Source organism: Poromitra crassiceps (genome assembly GCF_964638095.1).
Source record: "Poromitra crassiceps genome assembly, chromosome: 1".
NCBI classification, from domain to species: Eukaryota; Metazoa; Chordata; class Actinopteri; order Beryciformes; family Melamphaidae; genus Poromitra; species Poromitra crassiceps.
Window position 1 is genome coordinate 72287694 of NC_139623.1, and position 15925 is coordinate 72303618.

The 15925-nt window shown below is 43.9% G+C and overlaps 1 protein-coding gene across 1 annotated transcript; it reads right to left on the reverse strand.

Moving 5' to 3' along the window:
* Positions 1-7086: 7086 nt before the first annotated feature.
* Positions 7087-12503, reverse strand: LOC310788841 (coiled-coil domain-containing 92B-like; the record flags this gene model as incomplete). The annotated part of the gene is made up of 4 exons (XM_083650418.1): positions 7087-7458; positions 8897-9237; positions 11573-11620; positions 12374-12503. 4 exons carry the CDS (start codon positions 12501-12503, stop codon positions 7087-7089), a joined length of 891 nt encoding a protein of 296 aa, XP_083506544.1.
* Between the last annotated feature and the right edge of the window lie 3422 nt (positions 12504-15925).

The following is a 15925-nucleotide window of genomic DNA, read 5'->3' on the forward strand; positions in this document are numbered from 1 at the left end:
GGTGCTTCTTCTGTATGCGTCCAAAACTCACCGAATGCGAGCACACTCAAAAATCGAGTTGCATTAAGGTGCAGGGCCACACAAAGTCACAATTGGTTATAGAAGAAGTATAGGCCAGCACTCAAAAATGTCCTTTGAGAAGTTTAATAAGTCCCCTGGGACGGCACACAACGAACGTTTCAGCATCAAGCCTTCATAAGCGTCTTCTGTATGCAACACGGCAGTACTGCTGACCTTAGTGGGAATAGAACATAGAATTGACAGATGTTCAATAAAAAAGAAGAAAGTAATAGAATCTTGCAAACACAGAGTCATTGTCCTAGGTAAGCTTCTAAGTTTGGGCTGGAGAGGCATTGTCACTGTCGTGTGTGTGTGTGTGTGTGTGTGTGTGTGTGTGTGTGTGTGTGTGTGTGTGTGTGTGTGTGTGTGTGTGTGTGTGTGTGTGTGTGCGTGTGTGGTGTGCGTGTGTGTGTGTGTGTGTGTGAATGCATGTGAGTGAGCTTGTCAGTAAGAGCCTAGAGAACAGCTGATGACACAGGAAGATGATGGTATGTTACTTCCTGCAGTGGTGTCACCTTACAGCTTGGATACTAAAATCTCAGTAGAAGTCAGGAATGATGTTGGAATTGCTGAAATCCTGGAACACAGATATAGAAGGGCACATGACCACAGTTTAAATGTGGGGGGTAGGACTGAGGGCTGGAAATAATTTTAAATGTTTCATTTTGAATGCACGGTACATATAAGTGGAATATCAGATATAGACACAATTTAAAAAAACATAAACCCTGAAGTTGATATGAAAATAAAGTGTCAATCCAACCTTTCCAACACACAATGTCAGCAGACAGAAAAGATTACATTAGTCTATAAGCCCTACCAGGCGGTGTTAGAGGGTCTACGTCATCTTCTCCAGGCTCCTCTGCTCTTCATCCTGCTCAAATCAGAGTGCTGACTTCCCCAGGCTTTCCTGTAGAGTAGGAGACTCCCCTCTCCCTTCTGCCAAACCAGCTGCGTGTGTGTGACTGTGTGTGTGATTATTCCTTCTCTGCCCTTCATACGATGTTAGACAGCCTCTGTTCACTGTCCACACATTCTGTTCACACACACACACACGCATGCACACACACACACACACATACACACACGCATGCACGCATGCGCACACACACACACTCTCCACACCAGACACACACTTAGTACCCTCTGAGTCCAGAAGAGGGCGACCTCTCTGCCTTTCATGATGTCACTTCCTGTATGGAGACTGGTCCGTGCACTCTCTATCTATCTTGAATGTGAACATGTGCATAAAGACTGAGAGAAGGCGGTATATAAATAGCTGCTGCAGCACTCTTGACACCTCTTCATTTTGCCAAGAGGCCAGGATGCACCTCTTTCCAAAACACAAGGTCCTGGAAATCCCTCCAGTAGCCTATTCTCTCTCTCTCTCTCTCCCCCCCATTTGGGCATGAGCTGGAACACTCGTTGGTTGCCATGGCAGCACTGCAGAGAGAGACATTAACATTCTGAGCAGCGTCTCTCAGATAACCGTGAGAACATTCTTGAACTGGACTTTTGCAAGGAAATAAGTTGCAATTGTAACAAGCCCATTATAACATTTTCAACAAGAGAATGAGTTACATATTACCAGTGTTGGGGAGTAGTTACACTACAATTACTAGTTTGTAGCTACAGCAGCTTGGTATGGAGCATTCTCTGTGCCAGCCTAATAATTATAGCCATGGTTGAGTGATTCATTGTTTTTGTTAGATTAATTTAATAGTACTCGCCCACCACCGCGCAGCAGTAGTAGCTACTTCCGTCAGGCGTTCCTACAGACACAATTGGCCGTGTCTGTGGTTGGGAAGCCAGTGGGGTATGAGTCCTGGTCGCTGCATTAGTGCCTCCTCTGGTCGGGGGTGAGGGTTACTGGGGGGGAATAGCGTGATCCTCCCACGCGCTATGTCCTGCTGGTGAAACCCCTTGCTGTCAGGTGAAAAGAAGCGGCTGGCGATTGCACATGTATCGGAGGAAGCATGTGCTAGTCTATGGCTCTTCGCAGATCGGCAGAGGGTGTGTGGAGCAATGACCAGAATGAGAAAATCTGGGGGTGGGGATGGAATTTGGAAAAAATTCACACCCCATGTGACACAATGTGACACCCAAGCGCCAGAGCTTATTAATGGTACCCAGGGGTACTAAGTTATCTTTCTGACTCACCGGCCAAATAGAGTACCACAGGAATGAGACCGGAAGTAGCACTATATTATTATACCAATATTTCATAACCAGTTTAAAAGTTCTGTGTATGGATTTAATTTGAATGTTATACGTTATAGGCTACTTCGGCTATGGGCGGAGGACAGATATGCGGTCGCTATGACGACCAGGTGTGGGCGGAGGCAAGTAAACTTGCTATGGAAACAGAGTCTATATCAAGTAGAGACGAGTAAGACCAGGTCGAGTAGAGCTGTACTGTGCTGTTATATGTGGTGGAAATGAGCCAAAAGCTAGCTCCATAGGGTCCCATTGCAGTTTCCACCCCGAAACGTGGTTTGTTTACCAAAATGCTGCTCGGCTGATCCCTCGTATAGTCAGATTATTTACTATTTTCTTTTTCTCTTGTTTCTTTTTATAGCTATTGTATGCTGATAGGAAAGGATTTTTCGGTGCCGGTCCAACCTAGACAGAACTGCCCGCACCGATCAGAAGGTGTTGACAGATGTTAATACCTTTCCAGCGTGTCCAATTAATTCCAGATATATGAAAAACCAATATGACAAGCAATTCTGATATTTAGAACATTATTTTATATAGAGAATATTGCATAAATCATGATACAGAGCAAGTCAAGTGATACAAATTACCCCTCAGAGATCTCCGGTGGATTTCCAGTGGTCTTTCCTAACAGCTGATATGTAGCAGATCAAGAAAGAGACATTTGAAAACCTCTAATTCTCTTGAGCATGGGCGTTGTCTTCTGGTATGGGCTGTTCTCTCCCCGAAGGCTCCTCCTCCATCTGGTGACACCCTTCACTGCTGGGCGGACATTGGTAGTTAGGCGAGCTCTCCTTCTGTCACTCTTACTTGGTAGGCGTGTTTTCTCCCCCTCTGTGGTCCGCATCACGTGACGTGGCTCTTCCACAAGAGAACACATGCACTAACCCTCACTGAATACTAGTCATCTATCAACTTCCCTATCTACCAAAACAACTGTCAATACATTTGCTAATATTACCAGCTTGATACATTTAAATTCCAAATATAGCGTTATACACAGCCAAAGCATACAACATTGCAATAATGATCCAACTGTCACAGGGCGCGCCTAGGTAAAAACCCAGCTGGATCAGGAAATCCACGGATACAATCCAAATGGTTCCTTATTTTTTACAAGCAAACAGTCAAGAAGCATAAGCAGTTTATTGTTAACATCAATAAGTAGCTGGATTTAAAATAAAAATGAAAATAAAAATAGCTAAGAAATCCTTTCAACTGACCTGAAAAAGAAGTTTTTAATTATACATGTATTTGGTTAGTTCATTAATCAAAATTTTAATGTGTACATTCCCAGAGACCAAAGCCTGGCCATCTGAGATTCGAACCCGGGACCTCTCTTCTCACAGTGTGCTGTGTCTCAGAGCAGGTCCTATCTTCTCTGGGGGAAAGGTCAGCGCATAGTAAAAACATCACTCATTAGTTTCCAAAATATATTGTGCTGTTTTCCTCCTCACAGAGATTCTGCATCCTGCGGGCCCCCCGTGGAATGTCCCCCCACCTCTGCTGATGCTATCGTATCCATTTGTCCCAAAGAGAACCTATAAACTTGTAATGTTTTCCAGACCTGTACTAAACAGGGCTCAACAACATGAAAGCTTGTTGTAAATAAAGCATTGTGCACCTTATCAGCTGGACCATTTGAACATTAACCTCTCCACGGCCTGCCTTTCGTCCCCTTGCAGAGAGGAACTTTCCATTCCCCCCTCTCATATGCTTACATGAAGAAACGTTTATTTCCCAATTTGAAGTGAAGTTTCCTATCACTTGCAGCTCACCCAAGGACCTAGATGTGTATTTCAGGAACAGAACATTTAACACATAATAAAAGATATATTTGAATTAGTAAACGATAACATCATCTCTGTAGTTGCATATTTTCACACCAGCAGGGCCTCCATGCTGAGGTATCCGCCCCCTGCTGAATCCAATCTGGGCTTAATGAGGAAATGTTTGGTTATCAATTAGGAAAAATGAAGATCTTATCAGGATACCAGGAGATTATTATTAATAGTGGTTTTTATTCCTGAGGTAGAGACCCATAATAAACCCATTTAGGGTTTCCTGTCTCTACCTATGGTCTCTAGCACATTATTTTGTTGTTTTCCTTTTGTGTTTCTGTTTTTAAATATTTGCAAATAAATAAAACAAAACAATAATAAATAGCATAACTAAAACAGCATCTGAACTTGTAATGCTAATTAGCCAATATGCTAACATTCTTAATTGGAGACACCTCGAAACTTAGACCAAATAGCCTAGTCCTGGATGCACACTATTAAATTATTGACCAAATTCAACCCTATTCTCCCAATGAATGTAGCTCACCTGGAAAATATGGTGTTAACGTTTTACTTGTTGCTTGGTGTGTTCCACACTTCACACGGTGCCTCCAAATACTAACAGGAAGCCCACGTTCACTGATTAGTGTGAGCAACAGACAGTACTGCCACCTGCTGGTCTACACATACAACTGCTCTACACCACATTTCTAGATAAACAGAGCTACTATGAACATGAACAATATGAATAGAATAGAACTATAGAAAATGAAAAATATTTCCTGAAATGTAATATCCCGCCTAAACTTTATAGGGGTGTCTGTTAAATCTCAAATAAACAGTGATGGATGGAGATCCCTCACTTGCCCCTCTGGTCAGATGGAGGATCATCACAATTCTCCTCCATGTCACCTGCTTTGACCCTGCCCCTTTAATTTTTTGAATCATCTCCACTGCAAAGGTGCAGGAAATGCACTTTAATAAACTTGATACAGTTGTGTGTGTTTTTTTAATCATCATGTGACATTGCAGGTATGTAGGTATTGCAGATATGTTACGTTTGAACTACAGGTAGCATGTTGGCTCAGTGGCTAGCAGTGTTGGGCAAGTTACTTTCAAAATGTAATATACTACAGATTACTAGTTACTTTCATTTGAAAGTAATAAGTTACTTTGCAATATTACTGTATGTGTAGAGTAACTCGTTACTTATTACATTACTTTTGCATTACTTTCACCAAAACGACAGCAGCAGCAGAATGACATTGCTTTCCTGGAACCCTCCCGAAAAATAGTTTTGACCGCCTTGAAGTCAGTGTACACAATCCAAAATTCTAAATATTATCTTTTTCCTTTGTTATTGTCATCTATAGTGTTTTTTTTGCATAAAAACACAGTTTGATTAGGAAATGATTGTATCTTTATTCAAATGTGCTTTGATAAAAAAAAAATGTAACTCAATTTGTAACTTGTGTTACTTGACAAAGTAACTGGTATAATATTACTGAAATCCTATAAGTAATAAGTTATATTACTGAGTTACTGCTAAAGTACACGTAATACACGTAGTACATGTAATATGTTACTTTTGTAATGAGTTACCCCCAACACTGGTGGCTAGTGCTGTCATGTCATAGTGACCCAGAAGTGAGTGGTGAGCCGTGCTGAGAGGGTTATAGAAAGAACTAGAGTGATGATTAGATTAGATAGGTGAATGTTTTCAGAAAATACAGTATATTAGGATTGCAACAACATACAATTTGTGTCTTGATACAAAACCAACTAAGAGCCACTGGTCATCAGTGTATCATCAGTGTAATAGCTCTTTCATAATAACCATTCAGCATTTTGAGAGGTTGGAAAACAGAACACATGACAACACAGATACTAGGCACATTGCATGAATTTAATAAAGTGCAAATCATACAAAATGTCGGTAAATTTTCAGAACCTGAAATAAGGCTAGTGCAGTGACAAAGCAGTTTGCCACTTTGGATGATATATATTATTATGTTCACAGACCCAGATGCAAGGCTAACTTACAGGCAAAGGCTGTGACCAACAGTGTCAAATCAAAAGGTTTTTCATATGAAATAATACCACTAGTCTGCGTTTCCATAATCTTTACCCTCCCAGTTTCTACATGTAGGTTTGAAGTTAACATCAAACACGTACCTTTGTGCAACTAACTATAACTATCTAACTCACTCCCTGAAATCTATACACACCCAAAGGCTTCAATCTCTCTCTTCAAACCACTGTCTGAAAATAGGTATGGATAACTGCATCTGTGGTCAGTTGCACCAAGTGGTCTTACGACTGGTCTTAAGCTAAGTCGGTCGTAACTTTACGACCTAACAGCTACGTCGGTTGCACCAAGAGGGCTTAAGCCTTCTTTTCACTACGCCCAGGCGTAACTCTTACGCCTGGTCAGGAGGAGGCGTAATGAAGTGCCTGCCTGTACCGAGATCTCTGTGGTAGTCTCAGCAGAGACCTGCTGTAATTGAGTCCTCACCATCCTCATCGTCGTAAAGTCGCCTTCGAAGCATGACGTTCGATTATAACGAACTAGTTGTGTGGCTTAGCCTTCCCAAATGTTGAGGGTCGTTTTTTAGAAGTTAATACATAGAATTGGGAACGTTACATTCAATTTCATTCAGACTGCCTGGCACTAATCGCTGCCGCCATTTTCCCCCGGGGCTTCCACAGGAGGAGGGGGGTGGGAGGAGGGAGGGTGTAGTGACGCACATACAGTAGTGGGTGACGGCGCGAGGCACATTTTTGGCCCAATCAGGGGGCATTCCCCGGCAATTCACATGGACGCGCATTGCTACGACCAGCGTAGTTAAGACCAGACGTAAACCCTGTTGGTGCAACAGGCGTAAATCCACTCTAAAGACTGGTCTTAACTAAGACCGACGTAGGAGTTACGACCAGGCATAGTTAAGACCACTTGGTGCAACTGGCCCCTGATGTTGAATGATGGTGGGCTGATTTGGAGACCTGCTGGAAGACGACGATGCGTCAGTCACAGTGCCGTTTCTCCCTCTCCCGCCCCCATGTCCACTCTCCTGTGCACCCTGCTCTCCTCTATGTCCTCCCACTCGTCCTCCAGCCCCTCCCTGTCCCGCGTTCTGATCGCTCGGCTCCAGCGGAGGAGCCTGTACCTGAGCGGCACCAAGAAGAGGGCGGGGTCAGGCATGGGGTGTGGCCTCTGCGGTGATGTCACTCTCTCCTGTGGGACGCAAGCTCGGACCCTCTCCTCCCGCACGCTCGCACGCCTCCTCTGTCTCTGGCCGGGAGAAACCGGGGGAGGTGGAGAAAGGAGCCAGTCGGCGACTTCGCCTTCGTCATCTTCATCGTATTCCTCCTCCTCCTCTTCTTCCTCCTCCCAGGATTCCTACACATTTTCAATTTAAAAAGAATGTCATACTTTTCCAGACCTTGATTTGTTTTGAACATGTTGTCTGGTGTTCAATAGTATCACTGTATAGATGAAGATTGTTCTTCAGAGCCATATCAGAATATGTGAGATGATTGGTAGGGTTCCTACACGCTTTCCATTTTAAAATTCCATATTTTTCCAAGACCCTACATTTGACAGTGGGTGGTAATAAGAGCATCCTCTATTTGAACATTATTCTTCACAATATAAACTGTGGACTCAAATTGGCTCTACATTATAAAAGCTATAATTATGTGTGTATCGGACATTTTCGGTACTTTTCCAAACCTTTTATACATAAAATTGAGTATGTGGACTTTGTTTGTTTCAAGTTCTGTGTTCGGCCACAGAAAAGATATCTCTTAGCGGGTGATCTATCTATTACGTGTGATCGGGCTGAAACCTTCAGGGTGTGTAAGCCGGATTTTCTAATTAGGCTAATTAGCTAATGATGTAATGTCACCATTCTACAGGCCTGGCGCCCCCGCCAGGCCAGAAAAGAAATTGCATTTTTCTTTTTTTTCCCCCCCTGCTCTCCCCAAAATTTCAATAAAACTTTATGCCATATTATTACAAAACAACAATACTGGTGATGACAGTGTTGACAGTAATAGAAGATGTTCTAACTTCTAAGACGTGTCAACGTGTGTCGTTGCCTGGGAAACGCACATTCCATAATACAACTGTTCGCATCGCATCCCATAATAGTATGATGATACTTGGGATGCCATTGCGAACATAGATGCGAACAGGTTAGCTAAAAGTTTAGCGTCGCCAGCGAGGGCCCCCACCGTTGCGGTCGGGGTACGTTTGGAAATCCCTCCAGGCCTGAACATTTTTCTAGGGGAAACACTGATCAGTGATGATGTCATCAGTGATGAGGTTAAAAGTGATGTCATAAGGGCGCACACACATATGCGCGCACACACACACACACACACACACACACACACACACACACACACACACAAGGAGGCATTGTGACAAGACTGATCAGTGATGTCACACACACACACACACACACACACACACACAACACACACACACACAAGGAGGCATTGTGACAATACTGATCAGTGATGTCATAGGGGGGCACACACACACACACACACACACACACACACACACACACACACACTGATGATGTCATCTGTGATATAATGGGGCACACACACACACACAAGGAGGCATTGTGACTTCACTGATGCAATAATATTTAGTGAGGAACACACACACGCTTGCGCACGCCAATAGGGCAGGCGAGGCCACGCAGCAGCCGAGCTGCTAGTTTTTCAAATTCCCAAACTATTCAAGACCTGGAAATGATCCAATTCATTAGAATCCTTTTCCATACTTTCCAAACCTGCATAGGAACCCTGTCCTCCTCTCCTCCTTCTTCCTCCTTTCCTCGGGCCTCCTCCTCTCCCGCTGTGGCGTCCTCTGTGCTGTGGCGTTGCTGGTGGAGTTTGAGGCGCGCGGCGTGCAGCTGCTGGCAGAGGGTGGTGGTGGTGAGGGTCTGGCACTGCAGCTGGCGGTTCAGCGTGGTGATCTTGTGGCTGCGGCGTTTCAGCTCCTCCAGGAAGCCACGTTCCTCGTCCCTGAGGCTCCTCCCGAGCGCGGCTGCCCGCGCCCGACCGGCCCACAGCTCGCCGCGCACAGCCACCATCATGACCTGCTGCTCCTCCACCAGACGCCCGAAAGCCTCGCAGCGTGCCGCCAGCTCCGCCTCCTCCTCTGAGACACACACACACACACACACACACATGATATATATAGTTAGATCTATGCACTTTACATTCATCTATAGCACTATATTGTATTGCACTATAATTATTATTGCTGCTTATTACTGTTTACATATAAATAGGTATATAATATATATGCAGATATATATTGTTATAGTATAAGATCAAGCACTTTATAGACATTTGCATTATTTTAGCATTGTAGTGCATTATGTTTATTGCTGCTATATTATTTTTACGGTGCTATTGTTGGAACCCCCCTACTGGACCAGACTTGAATGTGCATGGTGAACTCTTAGCTTTTACCTCATTTTACCTAATTTTAATTTTTTAACTATTAACTTTTTAACTTAGCATTTGGTTCTCACTCTATTTGACTGCACTATGTTTTTAACTAATTTGACTGTACTGTTTGTCTTGTCTGTCTCTACATGTGCACAGTCTTGGAGTGGCTGCAGCCCTAATTTCACTGCTCATTACAACTGTGATGCTGTATGGTTGTGACAATAAAAACCTTGAACCTTGAACACACACACACACACACACACACACACACACACACACACACACACACACACACACACACACACACACACACACACACACACACACACACACACAGACACACACACACACACACACACACACACACACACAGACATGTATGTATATAAAAAATAATTTGTAGAGTAAAAGAGTTTGTAGACATTGACTGTGCGCTGAGATTTATAACTGGCTGTAAACCCCTCACGCATTATTGTTTTCTGTATTCCTTAGTCAATTGGTCATCTCTCTCTATGCGCAGAATCGTGCACTGGTACATCTTCATTTACAAATCCATCCTAGGTCTGCTGCCCACATACTTATCTGCCTATCTATTTCACAAACAGTCCAGCTATAGCCTACGCACCCAGGACTACAACACAAAAAGCGGTTTATCTCGAAAGCCATTCATCTGATCGACTTCAAACTTGGGGAGTGCGCTGCTGGGAACCCGGCATAGAGCAGTGCCGAATTTTGTACAATTCAGCACAGCGCCACCTACTGGCAACACAAAAAGCGGTTTATCTGGAGAACCGTTCATCCGATTGACTTCAAACTTGGGGAGTGCGCTGCTGGGAACTCGACGTAGAGCAGTGCTGAATTTCTTGCAATTTGACATAGCGCCACCTACTGGCAACACAAAAAGCAGTTCATCTCGAGAAACATTCGTCCGATTGACATCTCGATAGCCATTCATCCGATCGACTTCAAACTTGGGGAGTGCGCTGCTGGGAACCCGGCATAGAGCAGTGGAGAATTTTGTGCAATTTGACATAGTGCCACCTACTGGCAACACAAAAAGCAGTGTATCTTGACATTCATCCAATTGACTTCAAACTTGTGGAGTGCGCTTGCTGGAGTGCGGTGCCGCGTTTCATGCAATTTGGACTTATGCACAGTCATAGTGCCACCTACTGGCAACACAAAAAGCGGTTTATCTCGAGAACCATTCGTCCGATCAACTTCAAACTTGGCGGGTGCGTTGCTGGGAACCCGAGAAATTGCAGTGGGAAACTTTGTGCAATTCAACCAATAAGATCACAGCTTTCACGTATCTCCAGGACTGTCCGTCCGATCGACTTCTGTATGTCTGTCGTTTGCGTATCTCGAGAACCGTTTGTCGGATCGTCTTCAAACTTGGGGAATGCGCTTAGGGAGACCTGACGGCAGTGAAATGGGGAGGGTGGGAAGGGGGGGGGGGAGCGGCCACGGAGTGGTGAATGGGGGGAACGGGGCACTGCACTATATATATCTTCTTTATCAAATAATTCCAGCACTGTCAGTATGTCTGTCCTTCATGTATCTCGAGAACCGTTTGTTGGATCAACTTCAAACTTGGGGAGTGCGCTTAGGGGGACCTGACGGAGTGCAGTGTGTGTGTGTGGGGGGGGGGTGGGGGGGGGGGGGGGGGGGGGGAGAGGGGGGAGGGGGGTTGGAGTACCCACTGGGTGGTGCATGGGGGGAACGGGCACTGCAGTAGTTACTAAATAATGCTAACAATGTAATGTCAAAATCTGTATGAAACCATACATAGCTTAATAGCTTGGTGTACATATTTCAGTCATATATGATGTCCATAAAAATACAGATACTGTATATCAAAAGACATTGAAATGATATTGTATCACGCGGCATGTTGTATTGCAGGCCCTTGCCAACACCCAGGCTAACCCCACATGGCCTCTGTTCTTTCCTCCCCATATAATAATTACAATATAAAATGTCAGCATCTCCAACATATCACTTTTCCTGCTCGTCAGCGAAGAGCTGTAACGTCTCACCTGCTGCGGTTCTGTCTGGAAAAGTGGAGTCCAGCTCACAACTGAGCTCTGCAGACAGGAGGAAGAGCAGAAGACCAGATGAGACAAACACACAGGTGGATAGACAGAAAGAGAGACACAGAGAGAGAGAGAGAGAGAGAGAGACAGGCAGTCAAGAGACACAGTATAAGGCCTTGGCCACACTGATCCGTCATAAAATGGACAGAACGGATAGACGGATAGATGTATGTCCGTTGCATGTACAAGTAACCTACTTGTACAGCAGGTGGCGGTAAGCACCTTGAAGGTGTCAGCGTATAAACCTATAAACCGAGAGAAGAAGAAAGCTGGCATCAGCTAGCTGTTAGCTCTGTGCGCTACGTTCCTTATGTGGCAATAAAATGCCACCGAATGACCAGATTAGATGGTGAAATCAGACGGTGACACTGACTATCACGTTGTACAACAGCGGGATGGTGTACACAGCATTAATTATAGCCTCCTTCACCGCCTCGGCCGCCGCCTTCTTTGAAAAGTTGAAACAAATCTCGAAACGCCTCCTCTCGAGACCTCGACTCTGATTGGCTAAACGGACAGTGACTATCCGACCATCCGATACGTCCATCCAGAAAAAGTTCATCCCTCTTCAACTTTCTGTCCATCAAAACGTATGCAAATCTTCTGGATACGTACGCTTCTGAGTACTCCACGGACAGTCGGACAGCTGTCATTGAAAATGAATGGAAGTGAACAGAGAAATGAACGCACACGGACAGACACCACGGATCAGTGTGGCCAAGGCCTGAGAGATAGAGAGCTGACCGTGGCAGCGCCTCTTGAGGTGTGTGATCTCCAGCTGCAGGCCGGTGAGCATGGCCAGGTGCTCCTGCTTCAGGAAGGCCATGCCTCTCTCCACGCCGGCCACCTGCTGCTCTAGCCTGCCCGTCTGCATGGCCTACACACACAACACAACCTGCGCGCACGCACACACACACACGCACGCACGCACGCACACACGCGCACGCACACACACACACACACACACACACACACACACACACACACACACACACACACACACACACACACACACACACACACACACACACACACTGTCAGGGAACTGCAAAGGTCATGATGAGAAGTCAGCACCCAGTACAGTTACAGTAGTAGCCTATTCACCTTATGTAGCCCCGCCCACTTGACCTAGTTGTGTTATGACTTCCTGTTCAAAACACCCATCTGTTTTACCTGGTCACTAGTACTGTAGCCTACTGTCACAGGAAGTGTAAACACAACAGGAAGTACCTGGGACCCAGTACAGTTACAGTAGTAGCCTATAGACCAAATCAGCGGGATGTTTACATTTACTTCCGGGTACCCCTGAGGTCCACACATTATAATGGCGGTGGACGGCACAAACTGACATGTTGAAGACAAAAACAGACAAAGAAGACAAAAATGGTTCGTCCGTGTTGTGTTGTTGTTTAATATCATTCATAACAACACTTTCACTAACGTTAGTGGAGACCAGACTAGCTAATTTACCTGTTGGACCAGACTAGAGTAGACTTGAAGCTAAATTAAATTGACCTGGCGTCAGTAGCTCTGTCTGTACCAGGCTCTTTCTCGCCGAGAAGAGCCTGGTGACGCGAGGTTACTCTGTCTGTAACGTAAAAAAACAGCGAGTTTGACAGACAAACAAACTTTATTAGCTAGCTAACACTACATAAAACAAACACAGAAGAAAGGCTAGATACGTCGGACAAGCATGTTTACCAACCGTTTAACCATTTAAATTGAAAGTAGTCGGCCGAAAACAACGAGAGGGTTTGACAGCATTTATATGACAACACGCACATTTAAACCTGCCGCCTTTCCCAAGTGGTACCCGGAAGTAAATTTGTTTACATGGTGACGTCACGGTGATTTGGTCTATAGCACAGTGCAACTCAAAAGAGGCAGTGCATGGTGCTGCACCATAGAGGGATGACCAGTCAAGCTACTGTCAATGATGAAGGAGAGTCACTTTAACAACATATTCAAATAGGGCGGGCAATTATCACAATCACACTTTATGCTATTTTCCCTATCGTAACTATGACAATAATGTTGGTACAGTTAGGCATATGATAATAATATTCATATAAACCTATCTTTGCAGTCACAGTTGTGTAACATTCTAAAAACAATGGGTTTATTATTATAATTGGTGATGAAAAGTAGTCTCTTAATTGCAAGCTTAATTTCCAACCTAACGTTAGTCTATAGGCAGATTTAATTCCAGTTCGATTCTCGCCTGTATTGATAAAAGCTTAGTTTACCTGTAACTTTGTGCAAACACGGACCGTGCGTGGCTTTTACCGTGAGATTCAAGCACAGCAGGTTCAAAGCGTTTGTCATGGATTCTCTTCTGATTACGATCACCTCTGTCCTTGATTTAGCAGAGATGGAGAAAACGGAAGACGAGCCGTGCAACAAAATGTCCAGTCTACAAAATGGACGGATTGTAACCGCTATCTCAGGTAAAGTGGGTATCTCATCGCTGTTCTACCTGGTTGTTAAGACTGCCCGCCGTCTTTCGGAGTGCGATCAAATCCTGCTGCAGAGTCGAAATAACCTCCAGTCATAACCTTCTGCTTGTAGGCTACGGGTGCAGTACGGTGCCTCCGCTGCCGTCATGTTCACAACGAAGCCCCCGTGTATGGGGGGTGATTAATGCCACGTAGAAGAGGAGGAGGAAAAGCATCATAGTCAAGTAGCTTTGCAATCTTGGTAGGTGGGAGAGTAAAGGTTAAAACAATATTCTATAACAATCTAAATTAGAGGAATGATGTAATAGCCACAATCAGTGTTGGGCAAGTTACTTTCAAAATGTAATATAGGCTACTAGCCTACATATTATTAGTTACTTTCATTTGAAAGTAATATGTTACTTTACAATATTACTGTCTGTGTAGAGTAGGCTAACTGATTACTTATTACACTACTTTTGCATTACTTTCACCAAAATTACTGCAGTAGCACAATGACATCGCCGCCCTGGGCCCATCCCCCAAAAAGTATTTAAACCATCTTGAAGTTACTGTAAACTAGGGATACTCAACTTGCTTTGCCCGGGGGCCACTTTCGTGAAATGATAGAAGGCCAGGGGCCAGTTAATAAACAAACAATATACATTTTTCTGTAGCGGATTGTGGGTTTTTGGGGTGTCAGCCGGAGTTTGGCTGACAATGTTGTGCACACCGGATAGTTAGTTAGGTTAAGTTAGTTAGGTTAAGTACATACATAAGTGCCTGGGTAGCGAGCAGACGGCGGTATTTGACAATTTAGCAGCTAAATCATAGATTATTGAAAGATATTCCATATTCCAGACTGAAATGCTGTAACATAAGTGGAGTATTGGCCAGAATGACATGAACATGTGGACACTTATTCAGCGGGTATCTTGCATGTTGCGTTCAGGTGCACTGTAAAAAAAAATATATACATTATATATATATATATATATATATATATATATATATATATATATATATATATATATATATATATATATATATATTTGCAATTCCATCGCGGGCCACACAGGGGACGCCCGCGGGCTGCATGTGGCCCGTGGGCCGCAAGTTGAGTATCACTGGTGTAAACCGTCCAAAATTCTAAATGTTATCCTTCTCCTTTGTTATTGTCATCAATAGTGGTTATTTGCATAAAAACACACAATTTGATTAGGAAATTATTGTATGTTTATTTAAACATGTGCTTTGATTTTTTTTAAATAAGTCAATTTGTAACTTGTGTTAGTTGACAGAGTAACTGGTATAATATTACTGAAATCATATTAGTAATAAGTCATATTACTAAGTTACTGCTAAAAGTAATATATTACATGTAATATGTTACTTTTGTAATGAGTTACCCCCAACACTGGCCACAATTACATTTGAAAATTGACTGATAGAGGGTATAGGCTACTGTACTATGCACTGATGTCACTTTCCCACTGAGGGACTGAGTGGCAAAACATTCAGTAGGTTCTTCCATGTTTGGAGCAGCAGGTGTCATTTATCTCTAGGCTGATTACTGCATTCAAGCTGAACAATACAGGTCCAATCTGACTGTAAGTAACTATTACTGACACCTGAGGACGTTAGGGGAACTGCAGGCAGCATGTCGAAAAACAATGACAGCAGAGGTGTTGGTTGCTTTGTAATGTTAGCTAGCTGATATAAGTCACTTGAAAATGGCAACCTGGACAATTAATCGGCCAGATCCGCCTTGAGATGGCCGGGAAGGATTCTGGACAGATTAGCGGATGTCATTGTGGCATGTTTGGTCGAGTTTTGGCTTGTGTTACAGTCTACACTGTAC